Genomic DNA, 18889 nt, shown 5'->3' on the forward strand with positions numbered 1-18889 from the left:
AACAGTAGGGAAAAAAAAGATGAGATTTACGATGAATGCTAGTGACAGTTAGTCTAGTAGTACCTACTTCTTCCTTTGGAGGCAGCAGTGAGCCATAATCAAAGTTTTGTACATCGAGATAGAAATGTACAAATGCACATTTTTGACCCACATTGATATTGACGTTCTGTTAAAAACTTCGTATAGGACTTTAACCCCACGGTGCATGTACATTTGAAAACACAATATTAGTTTTGCTTTGCAGCAGATAAATTCTGATTCGCACTCTCGTATCCTGGAGCTCCTCTTGAAATGATTAAAAAATCTAAAAATGTTTTAACACCTCAAGGCATCCTAGATTCTCTGGCTTATTTTTTTTCTTTCCTTGGCTGAGGACCCTTGCGGTGAAGCCTTAAATGCTCTCACCCCCTCCCTAATATCCCACCACCACCAGCACCCTCCAACCAGCCCCCAACACCTCCCTCCCACTTCCTGCTCTACATATGGAGGCGTAGGTGGCTCAATTCCAGGAGTATGTGTGTGCGTGTGTGTTATACCAAGATTAGGAAACACACACAAACACTCACATTGAAATCCCCAAAGTGGAACACAATCCGTTCTGTAACGGCAGTTCATGGCAAATCCTTGAAATGATCATCAAGCTTTGACACCATGCTGCGCCCACTTCAGATATAATAAGTTGAAGGAATTCGCACCCCCGGCCAAGCCGCACAGAAACGGCGACAGCCGAACGGAAATGGTGCTCCGCTTCTTACCGCTTCCGTGAGTCAACCGGGAGGGCCGATATTCCGCGCGTTCACTCCCGTTTCCTCTTTGTACTGACTCCATATTCCAAAAGTCTGAAGAAGGCTCACTGAAAACAGGTTGACAATTTATACGTCGACAATGTCAAAAACAAGGTGAAAACAGACGACGGAGGGACCAATACTGGATCCAAAACAAGGCTACATAGAAAATGTTTCCGAGCAGCGAAGCGTTTGTTATCTCAGTGTCCAGTGTTTTTGAAGGCTACGGTGGAGTGGGCCGGGCCGAAGGTGTGTCCGGGTGTTGTTTTGGGATTATTCCTCTGTGGCCGGTTTTGGGCGGTTAGGTTTGTGCGTCCTCCTTCGTGGCTGGGACGTGGTTGCCACCCCGACCGACGCTGGTCTTGACGTCCCAAGTGCCCGCTACCAACTTTGTTATCCTGGCTGGTCGAGACGCTACTTGTTTTAGGATAGAGCGCCCTGCTCTTTGTCCTTGGAGTGCCGGGAGAACATATTGCGATAGTTTGTGCGTCAATCTTGCTCGTGACGCACACGTTGGGCTTCTGTGATAAAATGGCGTTGTGTATCTATTCTGCTTCTTTTCATTAAACTATGGTGTGCTATTTGTTTAGGTCTTTTAGTGTAGTACAAACAATCCTATAGTACATATGAGAAATGATACTATTCCCTGATTAATTGTATTACGTGTGTTAGAGTAATCCAAACAGTTAGACGGTGCCTACGAGAAACAGTACCATTTTTTTCACTTTCCCCTCATGAGCCCCGATAAGGTGATTCACTTTAATGTGTCCAAGGGCATGGAGTGAAGACTGCCTAAACTATAGTTAGATGAACCTGTTAGACTAATGCAAACAATTATATGGTGTGTGCGAGAACGGTACCTATTCCCTTCAAGTTAAAACATTTTTTTTGAACCATAAAGTGCAATTCACCCAAAATGGCTGCTTTAAATTCACATAAACGACCCGTTGTTGATATTCAGGGACATAACTTTCGTTGTCCCTCTGCAGGTCATCAAGTCGGACACCTTCAAGCATCTGCGACACCTTGAGATCCTTCAGCTCTCCAAGAATCAGATTCGTCAGATTGAAGTGGGTGCGTTCAATGGCCTCCCCAACCTTAACACGCTGGAACTGTTCGACAACCGCCTCACACTGGTGCCGTCGCATGCCTTCGAGTACCTCAGCAAGCTGCGCGAGCTGTGGCTGCGCAACAACCCCATCGAGACGCTGCCGGGATACGCCTTCCACCGGGTGCCCTCACTACGTAGGCTGGACTTGGGCGAGCTCAAGAAGCTGGACTTTATCTCGGACGCTGCCTTCGTGGGCCTGGTCAACCTGCGTTACCTGAACTTAGGAATGTGCGGACTCAAAGACATCCCCAAGTTGACGGCCCTGGTGCGGCTAGAGGAACTGGAGCTGTCCGGGAACCGGCTGGAGATCATCCGGCCCGGCTCTTTCCAGGGTTTGGTTTCACTCCGGAAGCTGTGGCTCATGCACTCGCAGGTGTCGGTCATTGAACGTAATGCCTTTGATGATTTGAAGAATCTGGAGGAGCTCAACCTGTCCCACAATTCTTTACACTCGCTACCCCACGATCTCTTCACGCCCCTGCACCAGCTGGAGCGGGTACACCTGAACCACAACCCGTGGGTGTGCAACTGCGATGTGCTTTGGCTCAGTTGGTGGCTAAAGGAGACGGTGCCCAGCAACACCACCTGCTGCGCACGCTGCCACGCGCCCCCGTTCCTAAAGGGCAAATACATTGGCGAGCTGGACCAGAGCCACTTCACTTGCTACGCACCTGTCATCGTAGAGCCGCCCACTGACCTCAACGTCACCGAGGGAATGGCAGCTGAGCTCAAGTGCCGCACCAGTACCTCCACCACCTCTGTCAACTGGATCACACCAAATGGAACTTTGATGACCCACGGCTCTTACAAAGTGCGCATTTCGGTGCTGCACGACGGAACGCTCAACTTCACTAACGTCACCTTGCGAGATACAGGCCAATACACATGCATGGTGACCAATGCGGCCGGAAACACCACAGCCACTGCCGTCCTCAACGTCACCGCCGCAGACGTCAGCGTCAACTACACCTATTTCACTACGGTCACCGTGGAAACTGTGGAAACTCCGGGAGATGAAGATTCAGCTCTGAGGGCTATCAATCAGACCTACATCCGAGTCCTCCCGGGTCCGACCCGCTCGGGGCACCTGTGGCCAGATGGTGTCCCGACGACAGCCTCCTCCTTGTCCATTGACTGGTCATCGCCCTCCTCGCCCCGCGCCACTCGGCCCACCTTCACTGTGCCCATCACCGAGCCGGGCTTCTCGGGCCTGGACGATGTCATGAAGACCACCAAAATCATCATTGGCTGCTTTGTGGCAATCACCTTTATGGCGGCGGTGATGTTGGTGGTTTTTTACAAGCTGAGGAAACAGCACCAACTCCACAAGCACCACGGCCCCGCCAGGGCCATCGAGATCATCAATGTGGAAGATGAGCTGGGCGGCGGGCCCGGCGGCCGGGGTGGAGGCGGCATCTCGGGGGGCTGCGCCTTGACGCAAAGCAGCGGAATCGGAGGCGGCCAGAGCCTGAGGCGGCATCACTCGGACGCGGTCACCCTGCCCCATCTGACCCGCTCAGAGCACCTCAACTATTACAAGACTCACCACTTCGGCAACAACGTGGCGGGCCTGGGAATGGGCGCCAACAACAACAACAACCCGTTGCCCTGCTCCCAGAACATGACCATGTCCTGCTCCCAGGTGCCCAGCTCCATGGGCGGTGGCCTCGGGACCTGCGGCACCCTTCCCACCCCGGTCCCGCTGCCTCAGCTAAGTCTCCACAGCTCCCTCAAGGGCCTTATGGCCAAGGGGCAGAATGAGCCTCTGCTTTTTAAGAGCGGCTCCAAGGAGAATGTACAAGAGACTCAAATCTGAGGGAACCTGCGACACCCCCTTGTAGCCCCACTTCGTTGCGTAAGGGAGGACTGGGGCAGCTGCCTAGTATGACCCCTCCCCCTGCCTCATGGAGCCTACGCTCCCACCCACATTCAGGTGACAAGCAGCTCTAGTTTTTGCCAAAGTCCCAAGTCAAGCCAACTGATTGGACGTCGCATCTTTTGTGGATTATTCTACAGACCGGTCGGAATATCGGGATGCGTCTCAATGTGGCTTCACGGACAAACCAGAGCTATAAAAATGATAATTAAATATATAAAAGACGAGACAAAAAAAAAAAAAAAAGAACATAAGTACTTGATATTATTATATATAAACGGTAAATATATTTTCACTGGAAGAAATAAATTATAAAGAATCTTTACGGAGCCGCCGACGTACAATGTGTGAAGAATATATTTAAACAATCAAAAAAAATATTTGTCCTATTGGCCCACCTTTCAAGATGGCCGCTGGGAAAATCTTTTTTTTTTTTTTCTAGCCAGGCCCTATTTTTCGGGCAGCGGCGCTCACACCGACAGTTTCAGCAGCGACGTGCTGTGTAGCATCAATAATAATAATAACAATAATAAGCAACGTAAGCTCACAGTGTACATAGTCCCAAAAGGCTGCTCGCTAATCACCATCTTTGGATTTACATGTTAGCGTTAGCATTAGCATTGTTATTATCACTGCGATGGCTCCTTTTTTTGTTTATTTGTACATTTGAGGGTGTTTGTTTTTTTCTATTTGGACACAAAATGGCGGCAGGGTCGAGACTTCGGAATCGGAAGATTTTGGAAGGATTATTTGATTCAAAGAAGGCATTTATCCCGAAGGTAAGCAGCGTTCGTCGGTGGGACGACTAAGAAAAAAAAGAGACTTTTTTTATTTAATTAAAAAAAAAAAAAAGGGACAAATCAATGAAAAATATAGAAACTTCTAGATATCTTTTAAAAGGAAAAAAATATTACCATGATGATGACTGATGATGAGTGTTTTTTTTTTTTTTTTTTTTTTTTTTCCTTTTTTTTTAAAAGTGTTCTCTTTCTTCTTGTACTCTTCTTGTTCTTGTTCTTCTAATTAGATGATTCCACTGGTTCTAATTATGCCGACGATGTTCTGTTATAGCCCAAGTCACTTTGGAAATTAAAAAAACTGGCGCACAAAATGGCGGCAACTGGATTCTAGTGGCTGTTTTATTCTTGATGGTGATTATTTTGTTCATTTCGTGTCCAGTATTTGTTGATTATCAAGCGACAGCAAAGGCCGGGAGGAGCTTGCTGCAATCATATGATTTTTATTTTTCTATTTTTCACTTTTAAAAGGGCACGGCCTAGGGAATTTACCCCAAAATGGCCACATTAAAGCAAAATGTCCAACTTCCTGTTCAATTTATGACATTGGTTTCTCTTTCTTTGTTTTCTCCTTGAGTTTTTTTTCTCTTATACGCTATGGCAGCAAAGGCCTGAATGTCAGCGTCCTGTCACCATGACGACACGCTAACAAGCTCCGCCGCATCGACCTCAACTGCCGCCCATCCCCTCCCTAATCCCCCTTTGCCGCCATCATCATCATCATCATCATCAGGTCTCCTTGGCAACTGTTGCGGCTGCGACAGTCCTCATCAAGGTGTCTCCATTTGCTCCATCAATTCTGTGCAAGACTCGTAAGCCTGCCCCTGCTGACTGCTGATTGGCTGCCATCTGTGCTTGTTTGTGGCTTTGCGGCGACAGCCATTTTTTAGCACCGTTGTGAGCAACCGCGGGGACTCACACACATACACATGCTGCATCAACCATTAGCACATTGCCTTCAACGGATTTGCATTTTCTTGTATTTGTGTGTGTGTTATGATGTGGAAAAGTTATTTGCCTCAGGATGACAGATATTTGTTGTAAAATGTCATTTGCGCTACTATTTTATTTGACTTTATTTCTTTGTAAATCACCTAATGTTCTATTTAAAATATTTCAATGCAGTGGCAGGGTGGATGTGTTGCTAGCATGTCCACCTCATAGTTCTCAGCTCAAGGGTTCAATCCTGGGCTCCCGCCTTCCTGTGTGGAGTTTACATGTTCTTCCCGTGGCTGCGTGGGTTTCCTGCGGGTAATCGGGTTTCATCCTATATCCCAAAACATGCATGGTAGGCTGATTGAAAAATCGGAATTGCCCGTAGGCAGAGTTGGGTAGTAACGCGTTACATGTACTGCAATACATTTAGTGCCACACAGAGTTGAAAACTTGGTGTTAAAATTTTTAACATCACCTTTTTTTGCACATTTACAACATTATTTAGCAACCTAAATATTATTTTTTAAATAAGAAGTTTTGGACCTGAATGTTTCAATCCAGAGCTAAATATTTAATTTAAATCTTCAATTTATATCCTATATCCTAAACGCTAAATCTGGAAACGGTTGGAACTAAATGTTTAGCTTTACATTCAAATTCACATGACTGGAGACCGGAAGTAACAAAATAAAAGCTGGAGCACACAAAATACTCTTTCAATAATTTCTCCTAAATATATATTTTACCTATATATTGTTATTATCGCAGTGACTCACTTCCAAGAGCAGACTGGACATTGAGTAGGTTTTATCCATTTTCAAGCAACGTAAACAGACAATCTGAGCTGCTCCACCAGCTTTTATTTTGTTACTTCCGGTCTCCAGTCATGTGAATTTGCATATTAAACTAAATATTTAGTTCCGACCGTTTCCTGATTTAACATTTAGGATATAGGATGTTAATTGAAGATTTAAATTAAATATTTAGTTCTGGATTTAAACGTTGAGGTCCAAAACTTCTTTTTTAAAAATAAATATTTAAGTTGCTAAATAATGTTGTAAAAGTGCAAAATGCAAAAAAAAAAAAAAAAAAAACACTAAAAATTTCACACCATTTTAAACACTTTGTGGCGCTAAATGTGAGAAAATGTTGTCGTAATTTTCAGCATGAGCTGCTTTATAAACGGCTCCCCATACTTCTAAGTGTAGTTTTACCAAGCCATACTTTTTACTTTTACTTGAGTAGATTTGTGAAGAAAAAACGCTACTCTTACGCCATTACTTTGAGCTACACATTTTTCCTCTTTATTCTACATATTAGGTTTGTTTATTTTTTTGCCAGCGATGCCAAGAGTCGCGCTGCTCCTTGTGCTTCACCCATGAGACATCACAATAATAATCACATGCCTCCATTACACCAATCAGACGAAAACTTGCCATTCTATGATCAGTCCAGCCTGTTCACTCACGTGGCATATTTAAAGTGCCTATGACAGGATAAAAAGAGTCTTAAATAGCATTATTATGTGAATTAGAATCATATTTTGAGACGATTCGACTATATACAACAATTTGGCAAAGCATAGATGAAGAGAAATTAGTCTTTTAATCCGCCGTTTAGCCCCTGCCTGTCATTATAGCGCTCTAGCGTCCCTAATAGGAGGATGACGTCGGCAGGGTCATGGTTTCATCTGATTTAGAATTCAGCCCATTGAGGGAGGAAATTAATCAGAATGAGGAAAATGCGACGAAGAGAGCCGCAAAATGTCATTGTTTCAATCTCTCTACTCCAATATATTTACAGGATATTCTTTTATCAAAGTATTTTTCCCCAGTTGCTAAATAAATGGTTTGGTCATGAAAAATAACAGTCTTGTGCTAAAAGGAATATGAAATATGAAAAATGCATTTATTCAGTACGACATGGCAAAATTACTTTATAATGGTCAAAACTGTCAACTACTTGCACCTTCCGAACGATATTTTATGCCTCCGTAGTTAGTCTGGCTTTTGTCATTACCCTGCCCCTGCTTCCGAGAGCGTAAACCAGGGGTGCCCAATCCCGATCCTCGAGAGCCCCTGTCCAGCGTGTTTTCCGTGTCTCTCTCCTTTAACACACCTGAATCAAATGATCAGCTCCTCAGCAAGATCTGCAGCAGCCTGATAACAAGCCTGATTAGTTGATTCAGGTGTGTTAGAGGAGGGAGACATGAAAAACAAGCTGGATAGGGGCTCTCGAGGACCGGGATTGGGCACCCCTGGCGTAAACAAAGCAGGAGGCGTGACAGCTAGTCGATATACTAACCCGAACCGAGTGATGTTTGAAAGTCTTAAATTCTCACCTTTCGAAGCGAAAAATCCCAGATCATATCACAAGGCCGCGGGGTTATCGATTGTCTTGGCCGATCAACAACCTGCCCGGCGGTGACCAAGTTACAGCTCGTCGTACCCCTGTTGCGGGCAGAAGAGCTCGTTTGCCGGGGAAGCAGCTGGAGAATGACCGCCAGACAAACCGACCGACGTCGGAGGAGCGTGTAGCTGCCACATGGTCAACACGAATATGGCGTAAATTAATGCTTAACTACACGGCAAAAACGTAAACAGTGATAGAGCGGCGTGCAGTTGTTGCGCCACTAACCTGGCAGGATGTGTCTGAGGAGAACTTTTCTACATGTCCGACCATGATCAAACGTAGGCAAATAGTCCTTTATTTAAAGAAAGTTTGTAGTGTTTACTTTGTAATCGCTGTATTAGCGACCATTTAACACAAAGTTGCAATTTCTGATGGGGTCGAACTTTTGACAGAACACCGGGCACACGGAGAGGGCAATAAGCCGAGTATAGTGCTCTCCCGGTGGGCACGAGAAGGACCGAGGGGGGGTGCGACAAGCCGAGTGGTTGGCCGAGTGGCATTTTCAATGGAGCATTGTCAGCCACAATATGCAAGCCACCTCCGTATTAAAACGTGTGCCATGATCCCAGTATTTGACATAATACAAAATACGATGTTTACTCACTTCCTCATAAGTCCAATGGTCCCACAGTTGTCGGACTTGTTTTGGCCATTCTCCAAGGGTGAACGGGAACTTTTTGAAACCCAAAAAGGCTCACACGTCTCTCCCTGGTGTAGCAACAACAAATCCCTGCAGCACATCTGGCTGGCGTAATGCGAAAAAAAAATAATAATAATTTTTTCTCTTGCCGGAATTCAATGATTTTATTTATTTATTTATTTGTTTTTTAATTTCTTTGGCTTAATGTGGGATGTAATGGGTTATTGTACAGAATCATTATCACAACAGTTCATATTGATACGCTTGTGCTCATAGGAAAAAAAAATAAGTGAGAAATTTTACTTTGAAGTAACGCTACTCTTACTTGAGTAAAATTTTTGGCTACTCTACCCACTTCTGTCCGAAGGTATGAGTTTATACATCATTGGTTGTTTGTCTCCTTGTGCCCTGCAATTGGCCTCCAGCACCTCCGCGACCCTTGTGAGGATAATCAGCACAGAAGCTGAATAAATGAAAACAGAAATACTCTCTGGTTAAGGCCCCCAATCACATTTATTTTATTTTATTTCTTAATTTCATAGTATCAATTCATTGCTTACCAATAGACAACGATATATGGTAAATTGGGTGGAGTGGCTGTGAATGCCCATCTTTCAGTGGAATTGACAGCGCTAGACGTCCAATCCATTCTGACTGGGAGGGCTAGCAACACTGCCAGCCTCTCCCAGTCAAAATGGATTGGACATCAAGCACCGTCAATGGCCGCCAATGAGTTAAATTCCATTCAATTTTATTTGTATTGCCCTAAATCACAACAGGTTTGTCTCAAAGGGCTTTACTGTGTCATTTTGATACACAGTCAGATACAGTAGATCAGGGGTGTCCAAACTTTTTGCAACGGGGGCCAGATTTGGTGTGGTAAAAATGTGGGGGGGCCGACCGTGGTTGACGTCCTTTTCATAGAACAATATATTTAAGCAAATTTTAGCAAGCCATTCTGTGTGTCACATTTCGATCTCGCAACTAGCCTTTGTGGCGTTCTCTTTCGACTCTTGGGCTCTTGAGAAATACTGCTGCTGCGAAATTAAACTAGCATCAAGTTGCTTCAATTTCTCGCTGCGTATCTTCCCTGTAATCTTGTTGTACATGTCAGCGAGTCTTGTTTGGTAATATCGCCTCACATTGAACTCTTTAAAAACAGCGACTGTCTCTTTGCAAATGAGGCAGACACAGTTATTGCGTATTTTAGAGAAGAAATAGTCCAATTTCCACCTATCCTTGAAGCGTCAGCCGTCGCAGTCAACTTTCTTTTTTTGCTGATTGTCGCCATTTTAGAAAATTGGAAGGGTCACATGGGATAATGTTGCTCAGAGTGCTGCTGCCTTTTAGTGGGTAAATGCTAGAGGTGGGAATCTTTGGGCACCTAACGATTCGATTACGATTCAGAGGCTCCGATTCGATTATAAATCGATTATTGATGCACCACAAACTCCCCTCCACCCCCTTTTTTTTTTTTTTTTTTTTTTTTTTTTTTTTTTTTTTTGTACACTAGTTCCAAAATTGTTCAAAAATCCTCTCAGGCTAAACAAACTACTCTTTAAGTATCAAGTTAACCATGAAAAACAGTACATAAAATATTCAAGTCCCCATTCTGTATCGGCAGCTTTAAACTACATTTAATTATTAGAATGTTGTGAATCAACCGTTAAACTTGTTAAAATTGCTCCCGTTATTCCATAATTTCCCTTCTGTCTACTTTAGACGTGAAAGTTTCAAAACTGTTTCAACATTTAAAGATAGATTCAAGTCAAGATACTTGCCGATTTTATTATTATTATTTTTTTAGATAAAAATTAATTAGGTTCGCTACAACAGAGCCTTCTAGAGAAGTCTACTGCTTTAAGATGGCGTCTCTTTACTAGCGCGGGAAAGTCTGTCATTTCGCATCTAGTTCTTGGTATATGTGATATCTACCATAGCCGTATGTTGCCGTATGTTTGTAGCAACTAGCAACTGGGCGCTGTTTGTAGCGGCTGACGGCTGCAGGTAATATTGTTTTTTTTTTTTTTTTTAATCTAGCGGCATGAGTTGAACATGATATTTACTCTCGGTCCATTCCTCATTGCATCCTGAAGACAGCTCTGACTGTGTTTTATTTCCCCTTTCCCAGCTATAATTCAATAATCGGAATTTGGATGTTTGTGAATCGTTCTCGAATATTCCACGGCCGAATCGCGAATCGGAAATTTAGCACGCCTCTAGTAAATGCAGTACTTCTGACCAATTTAATGAGTCCGTGTGCGGGTCGGATGTTATTGATTTCATGACAGAGACTGGGGGGCCAGATGAAATTTGACCACGGGCCGCATTTGGCCCCCGGGTCGGACTTTGGACATGTCTGCAGTAGATGAATGAGATGAGTCCATGACCTGAGCATCCCCCATCCTTAGACCCACACTGGCGGCAAGGAAAAACTAAAAAAAAAAAAACATGGGAAAAAAGAGACACCTTGGGGAGAACCACAATCAGGAGAGATCCACTCCCAGGACAGACAGGCTATAGATGCACCAGGACTGATGATGGGTAGTAGCAGAAGGAGTTCCAGTTTGTAGAGATGCAGTGGAGTCAAGGAACATGAGGAGGTCCATCTAGCCAGATGAGACGGGGGGGTGGGGGGCAACGAGGACGTCCATCCAGTCAGGGATCAGGATAGTCAGGTCGGGAAAGGGGACACCGGGTGACTAGTGGTGAAAAGACTAGTTAACTCGATATTAGAATTAGAACAACAGGGGATAGGACTCAGTGGCTGTACTTCCCTCAGCATTATAGCTCCTAGGGCAGCTTTAGCCTGAACTGTGAGTTTAGTCTGTTTTCAACTAGCCTGACCATAAGCTTTGTCAAAGAGGAACGTTTTTAGTGTAATCTTGAATGTAGAAAGACTGTGTCGGCCTCTTTAATATTAGCTGGAAGCTGATTCCATAAGACAGGAGCTTGGTAGCTAAAGGCTCTCGCTCCTAGTGTACTTTTAAAGACCCTGGGAACTACCAGTAGACCTGCATTCTGAGAACGAAGTGTTCTCTTGGGGCGGTATGGAACCAGAGCATCTGTGAGATAAGATGGCTCCAAACCATTAATGGTCTTAAATGTAAGATGGAAGATTTTAAATTTAATTCTAAACTCGACTGGAAGCCAGTGAAGGGCTTGGAGCACAGGGGTGATGTGCTCTCTTCTATTAGTTCCTGTTAAAAGTCTTGCTGCTCCGTTCTGGACTAGCTGAAGACCTTTTAGGGAACTTTTAGGACAAGCTGCGAGTAAGGAGTTACAGTAATCCAATCTAGATGTAACGAACGCGTGAATGAATTTTTCTGCATCACGTTTAGACAGATTGTTTCTAATTTTGGCTATGTTGCGCAGGTGAAAAAAGACTGTTCTGCAGGTTTGTTTAATATGAGCTTTAAATGATAGATCTGGGTCAACTAGAACTCCTAGGTTTTTAACTGTGGTGCTGGAGGCTACACTCACATTGTCCAGAGTGACTATCTGGGAAGTTAGAGAGTCTCTCACACTTTTAGGGCCTATTATAATGACTTCTGTCTTTTTTAAACGAGTGACTTATCACTGGTCACTACGAATAAGTCACCTTACAGAAAGTGGTATGCGATGGCTTGGCTCGTCTACACTTGTTTTAATCACAAGGTTGAGCGAGTGTACTCAGGCGATGTTGCACATACTGTATGTGGCGTGGCCGTCTGGCGTTGTGAAATGGCAGCATGTGCCAGTAGGGCTGGCCAAAAAGCATCAAAGCGGCACCGCCAACGTCACCTGTTGTGTCAATTCATCTATTATTCAAACACACGATGTTGGCCACCTTCTAAATACCATACTAAACATTCAAGGTGCACATGTTTTAGGTCACATTATGACTATTGAGCAAGTGTCACAAGCCTGTAGTAAAAAGGAGTAGTCAGTAAATAAAGTCATGACTATTTTGCAATGCTACTTCCACTCAGGTAGCATATTTATTCAATTATGTTTCTGTATCAGCTATGTTTGTGTTTTTTTTTTTTTTTTTTTTTTTTTAATAAATACATATTTGACTAATTATAACCACTTCAGAAATATCAAATAGATATTTCATTTTCCCACTAACAAAAAAAATGAATTTATTTTTTAGAATTTTTTTTTTTAGTACAGGTTGTCGAAATGTCTGAGTATATGTTATTAAAAAACAAACAAAAAATTCATACGTCTAACACAAGGAATAGGTAGAACACTGAGGTTGTGTGCATCAGCCACTTTGCTGTCTGCGACAATGTGGACCCCAGCACGTCTACTGTACATCATTTGATTAGACTCATCAAGTGCCGATATACACGAATGTATCCTTTCCATTTTATCCATATGTGACAACTGTCAATCCTCCCCTTGTTTTATTCCAACACACTGTCGAGGACAGCAAGGCTGATGGCAAGAAATCCGAGCAGTTCTTGAACGCGACACGAGCTGTTGCCGTCGCTTCAAAACAAGTTGATGGACTAGTTTGTTTTATCAGATTTTTGGAAAAAGCTACAAAGGTAAATTAGAAAGCCCTCAAAGCTACCTTGTCGCTGAACTTGTTGCTAAATCCAAAAGTCCCACGCTGTGGCAGAAACAATACTACCTGCCTGCAAAGCCGTTGCCAGCGAGATGCTTGGTCCTGATGCGGTTAAAGAGATTACTAAAGTTCCCCTGTCTGATAATTCTGAGGTTTTCAAGCCTAACTGCTATAGAACATAAAAACAGGGAGAGACTGAGAGCTGTTGACGAAGATTCCTGCCAGGATATTGGCTTTGTGTTCATTTAAACAGGCTCAAGTTTCACACGGAACATTTTTGGTTTGTGGTGGGCCGTGAGTTATTTTCCAAATGTAAAAACGTGCCGTGACTCAGAAAAGGTTGAAAAACACTGATCTACATGACTCCCATCAATGTTAATGTAAACTTTGACGCGCGTTGCAAAATTCAGGTGAATTCGATTGAATCGGATAAATGAAATAGCGATACTTTGTACCTTGTAGAAAATAAATGTTGGATTTAAATATTTTTTATTTAGAATGTTTTAGTTGTTCAGAAAAATATTTTATAAACAAACACTGTTTTATCTCATTTGAATGCCAATTTAAATGTGTTGAAACTGTAACTCTTTGCTGCCTTATAAGTCATTTTGACTTATGCTGCTGCCTCTTAATTCAAAAATTTAAAATCCAAAAAAACCCTCCAAAAAGAATGTGTGCATCAGCACTTTCTGATCGTTATGTGATTATTTTACAAAATAGAAGGAAAGATAAATGGTTTATGTTTTAAAATAATAATAATAAAATACACACATACGTATATTTATAATGTACACGTGTACACTGTAAAGCATCCACTTCAAAATATATAAATATTCCAGTCTAGCGACATATTTTTGTGTGTCACTGTGTCAACTAGCTCCTCTGTCATCATCATCCTCATTTCATTTGATGCTACCAGATCTTTTTTTTGTCTAATGACACTGTGCTGATGCACACTGACACTTTGTCATTACACACATGCGTAATTTATGAATGGCCAAGCGGGGGTGGACATAGCGTGGGCGTTGTCAGCAGAGGTCCCCACAAAGCTCTGACCTCACACCTCCTGCCAAGGTGTCCTCTATTTCAGATGGCCGACACCTTAGCACGAGGCTAAGCTGTCCATCGCCTTGGTTACGGCGAGCCCGCGGCAACCAAATGTCCGTGCCGGTCATCTTGTTGGCGCTCAATTGTTGCTAGGCAGAATACATTGAATTTAGTTTGAGTTTTTGTGCCTCCTGGTATGATTACGGTGTCCACCCATTTGTTTAACTAATTGACAGCAAAACATATCAAATCCATTATAACTGGGATGGCTGGCATTGAATGATTATATTACAGTGGCATTGACGACAATAGACGTCCAATTCATCGTACGATCGCTGTCAGCCCTCCCAGTCAAAACTGATTGGAATGAGTTAATTTAGGAAACAACAGTATATTCAAAACAGTAGAAAGTTTGTACCCTTTCACATAGAATTGAACACCGTTTAAAGCCCAGGATTTAAACTGACACTGAAATTACGCAGACATTTAACAGGTAGTATAATGTCCGGGACTTTCCCGGGACGATGCGTATGTTAAAGCAAGCGTTAAATTCCCGGGTCACAGCACGATAAACTGATGACGTAAAAATCATGGCGGGCCAATCGTCACTTCCTGTTTCTTCGCAGTAAGACAAAAAGAGATAAACAAGCACCACAATTATCAACATAGCAAGCTGGAAATAGCTAAATTAAACTTAATACATAACGAAATTAAATTGCTACTGGATCGTTGAGCCGAGGAAGAGAGTTCGTCGTCCATCTTTGGTAATGTGTGGTTTATTTTGTTGCTGATGTTAGGATCCGCAACTACAGAAACACGGTTATACCTCAAAGCAGAAAACAAGGGAGGGACGCGTCCAAGGGAAAGAGGGAATAACAAAACGGGTCTGTGACAGTAGGTCAACAGGGATCAATATTACCGTATTGGCCCGAATATAAGACGGCCCTGATTATAAGACGACCCGCTCTTTTTCAAGACTCAAGTTTGAAAAAAGACTTTTTGAACACCAAATTAATTTTTATACAGAAAATAATTACAGTACATCTGAAACAAATGATTATAACAATATATTTGAGAGAAAAAGCATGTTATTTTGCTTCATTCAAATCTTAATATCTGAACATTTAAGTATGTAAACTAAAGTGCAATCACATTCGTAAATGAATGGCTTCTGGTTTTTGAAATGTGAATAAACCAATCTATTGTGATTAAACAACAAAATTGCAATAACTGCATTAACCATCAAAGTGAAATCTATCTGTAACTGTAGTCTTGAAACAAATCTGAATAAGGAAAAACAATGAAATAAAATAATGCAAACTGGTTAAACTTGAGAGGAGCTGAGATCTGTCATGACAGAACATCGCTTCAATGATATCTGGCGCCATCTAGCGTCGTGAATGGGGAGAGTAGCTGAGATCTGTCATGACAGAACATCGCTTCAATGATATCTGGCACCATCTAGCGTTGTAAATGGGTATAATGTCTAGACCGCGAATATAAGACGACCCCCTCTTTTTCAGTCTTATTTCAATGCAAAAAACACCGTCTTATATTCGGGCCACTAACCGAAGCGGTAGGCAGAGCCAGCACAACCAATGCACAAATGCACGAGATTCGAGAGTACAAGGTGCTGAATGGCGACCTGCAAGTTAATATCTCGGCACCCTTCTCTTGGATCGCCTGGGCTTAAATAAAGTCTTGATGAGCTTGAATTGGCTGCAGGTGCAACGTCGGGAATGCTCCCACAACCGCTTCTGTAACAAAACACGATTTGACCAACATTGCGAAAGCGATGCCGACCAAAAATGACATAATGTCCGGGTTATAAAATCGCGCAGGCAGCCCTCCCTGCACAGAGAGCATCAGTGGGCAACACGGGACATGTCTGCGAAACTGTCCAACCCGCGTCATTCCCGGGATATCTCTACATGCGTAAAAGCAATGACGCGAGTATATCTCACGTTACCTTACACGGGAATTTACCAGGATATGTTTGTTATGGTGTTATACTTGTATAGCGCTTTTCCACCTTTCAAGGTGCTCAAAGCGCTTTACACTACATTGCCATCTACCTACTGGTGACACAGAACCAGGAGCAATGTGGGTTCAGCAGTGTTGGGAGTAACGCCGTTATAAATAACGCTGTTACGTAACGGCGTTATTTTTTCAGCAACGGGGTAATCTAACTAATTACTTTTTCCGCCGTTACAACGCCGTTACCATTACTGACGGTCAAAAGCGGTGCGTTACTTACTCTGAATAAATTGAAGAAACTACCAGCCGTGTCGAGTCGACTCTCTGCTCTGTTGATTTGTCATCCAAGACTTAGGGTGCGTTCAGGTTCGAGAATAGCGCACGTACCTCTGACTCCAAGCTGTTTGTCCCTGCTCATTCAATTAGACAATGCTTTCCAAAGTTTGTTAACGTTTCTGTGTTTGCTACACCTGATGCTAGCCTCGTTCCCATCTCCCACTGTCAGCCAGCAATAATTCTGCTTCCATCTTGAGGACGGCAGACGGTTTGAAGGTGACGTGAATTGTCGGGAAACGAGCCTACCTGAATTTAGCCCCTCGAGAGATGCGATGGAAGTGATTGTGATTGGCTGAGGGTTAGAGTCATTTGTCGTGGTAAGCTAATCAGAGCCGGTGATTTCACAAGCAAACCGGAACAGCGCGTGCGGCAAAAACACACACACGCAAAACAGATGCATAGGGTCGGGATGGCAGAGCAATCAGAAGAAAAATTGTCCTTTAAGAGGTGGAGATATAGACACTATTTCAAGTTTGTCGAAATTAAAGGAAAGAACCTGCATGCAATGTGTAATTTAGGTCCCTGGGCAAAGCTTTTCTCGACATCTGTGGTTTATTCAAATCCTCTGAAGCACCTAACAAGTTAACTACCTGTCTGTTCTTCTCTATTCCACTGACTCGAATACTGCTCAGAAAATTTGAAATTCTTTGACATACAACAAATTCTTTTTAAAGTAACGAAAATAGTTACTTTCCCTGGTAACTAGTTACTTTTACTAAAGAGTAATTCAGTTTCTAACTCAGTTACTTTATGGAAGAAGTAGTGAGTAATGTAACTAATTACTTTTTTAAAGTAACGTGCCCAACACTGGGGTTCAGTATCTTGCTCAAGGATACTTAGGCGAGTTCATCAGGGCAGAGAATCGAACCCACCACCTCTGGGTTGGGGGACAACTACTCTTCCACTGAGTGGTAATATGCCAAAGTTAGGAGGTTCTCAATGTAAAAATAGATTTTTAGAGCAACCTTGGGTCTGAGCCCTTGAGACATTTTTGTGCATGTTGTATGGATACACGTGGGGATTTTCAAGATTAAAATTAGCCTAAAAATGGCCAATTTAAACCAATACTTCACCCCCCCCCTAATTTGACACAAAAAAGGCAGTGTCCCCGAGACTGAGCGCTTCAAACCAAAATTCCTGACTTTCTGTTCAATGTCCAGCATTGGTCCTTGAGACTTTGTTGTGCACCGTGTCATAATACACACTTCCATCCGATTTCATGTTCATCGGTGAAACTGGGGTCTATGGCTAATTTTTCCCCCAACGTTCACAGAGCCACTGCTTGGGTTCTATTTATAAAGTTATCAAGAATCGGTCACACAATGTAGCTTTCGGGGTTGTACGAACGGGCGACGTGGCCGATGAAAGGTTTTCCTTGGAAACGGGCGCCGCCCACGCCGCCACCACCGCTTTGGGATGTCACGCTTGAAAGTGGAAAGCGGCACTTTTGTGTGTTGAAGGATCCGTGACTAGTAAAGGATGTGCTGAGCCAGCCGCTTGCGAAAAGCCACTTTTTGCTCTTCACGGCCACCTCGGCTCAGCTTCCCATCGGGATGAGGCCGAGCGGGAACGCCGGCGCCGCCTTTTTCCGCTTTGAAGTGTAAATTGCCATGTGCTAGAGCGCCGTACGCCCGCTCGGTTGATGTAAGCCGCTGTTGTGATAATGGAGTCGTCCGCTGAGGTCAGGGTCATGCGCTCTACAAGAGGCCAAAAGGAGCTTTTAAATCCCGCCGCTTGTTCCCGGCTCGCCACTTTCTTCTTTTTTTCGTCCAAGGAAGCAGGAAACAGTTGTAAAGCGTCATCAATGTGGAATCAGCTTTGACAGCCAGTATTGATTTTTCTTTTTGTCTACGCCTCTGAGGTTCAGCCTGGCGCAGCATTTTGCTTGGTGCAAAAGATGGCTTTAAAAAATAAATAAATAAACCTATTGAAAGGTGTTGTTTTGAACCTCGGCTTGTAGGCTCTAATAAGCCACAATTGTTCTCTTTTACTAAAATATGTTATTAGAAACGCATGAAAATTTCCATTGATTTAAAAATCTTTAATATTTAATATGTTTTGACCGATGGAGGGCGCCATGTTTTATGCGCGCTGTGGACGCTCGGGGTGATGACGTGATTTTTCACTGTCACGAGACGAACGCTACCGTTGTTGTGCAATACCTTCCTACATGGCGAGACATCCAACACATGCGTTCACCGGTTAAAAGCGGCGAGTACTTTTTGTACTATTTGTGTTTTTATTAAGTCTTTTATTACCTTTTCAGTGCCTCAAAATAATTTTTGAATGCGTTTCCCTCTCATACATTTATGCATTGTGTGTTTTTTGTGGTAGCTTTAAAGCAGATTGGTGATCTGTTGACCACATTAGTCACGTAGCATATTTAAACCACCCTTACTTGATATTACTATTATTTT

General features: G+C 43.2%; 1 protein-coding gene across 1 annotated transcript in view; it reads left to right on the plus strand.

The window, feature by feature from the left end:
- Positions 1 to 4897, plus strand: part of lrrc4ba (leucine rich repeat containing 4Ba) — a 65842-nt gene extending 60945 nt beyond the window's left edge. Inside the window, exon 3 of the mRNA XM_057817480.1 lies at positions 1775 to 4897. Within this exon, the coding sequence (XP_057673463.1) occupies positions 1775 to 3712 (1938 nt within the window). The 3' untranslated portion in view covers positions 3713 to 4897. The remainder of the gene's footprint in view (positions 1 to 1774) is intronic.
- The last annotated feature ends 13992 nt before the right edge of the window (positions 4898 to 18889 follow it).

The sequence above is a fragment of the Corythoichthys intestinalis genome, chromosome 16 (genome assembly GCF_030265065.1).
Source record: "Corythoichthys intestinalis isolate RoL2023-P3 chromosome 16, ASM3026506v1, whole genome shotgun sequence".
In the NCBI taxonomy this organism is placed as follows: Eukaryota; Metazoa; Chordata; class Actinopteri; order Syngnathiformes; family Syngnathidae; genus Corythoichthys; species Corythoichthys intestinalis.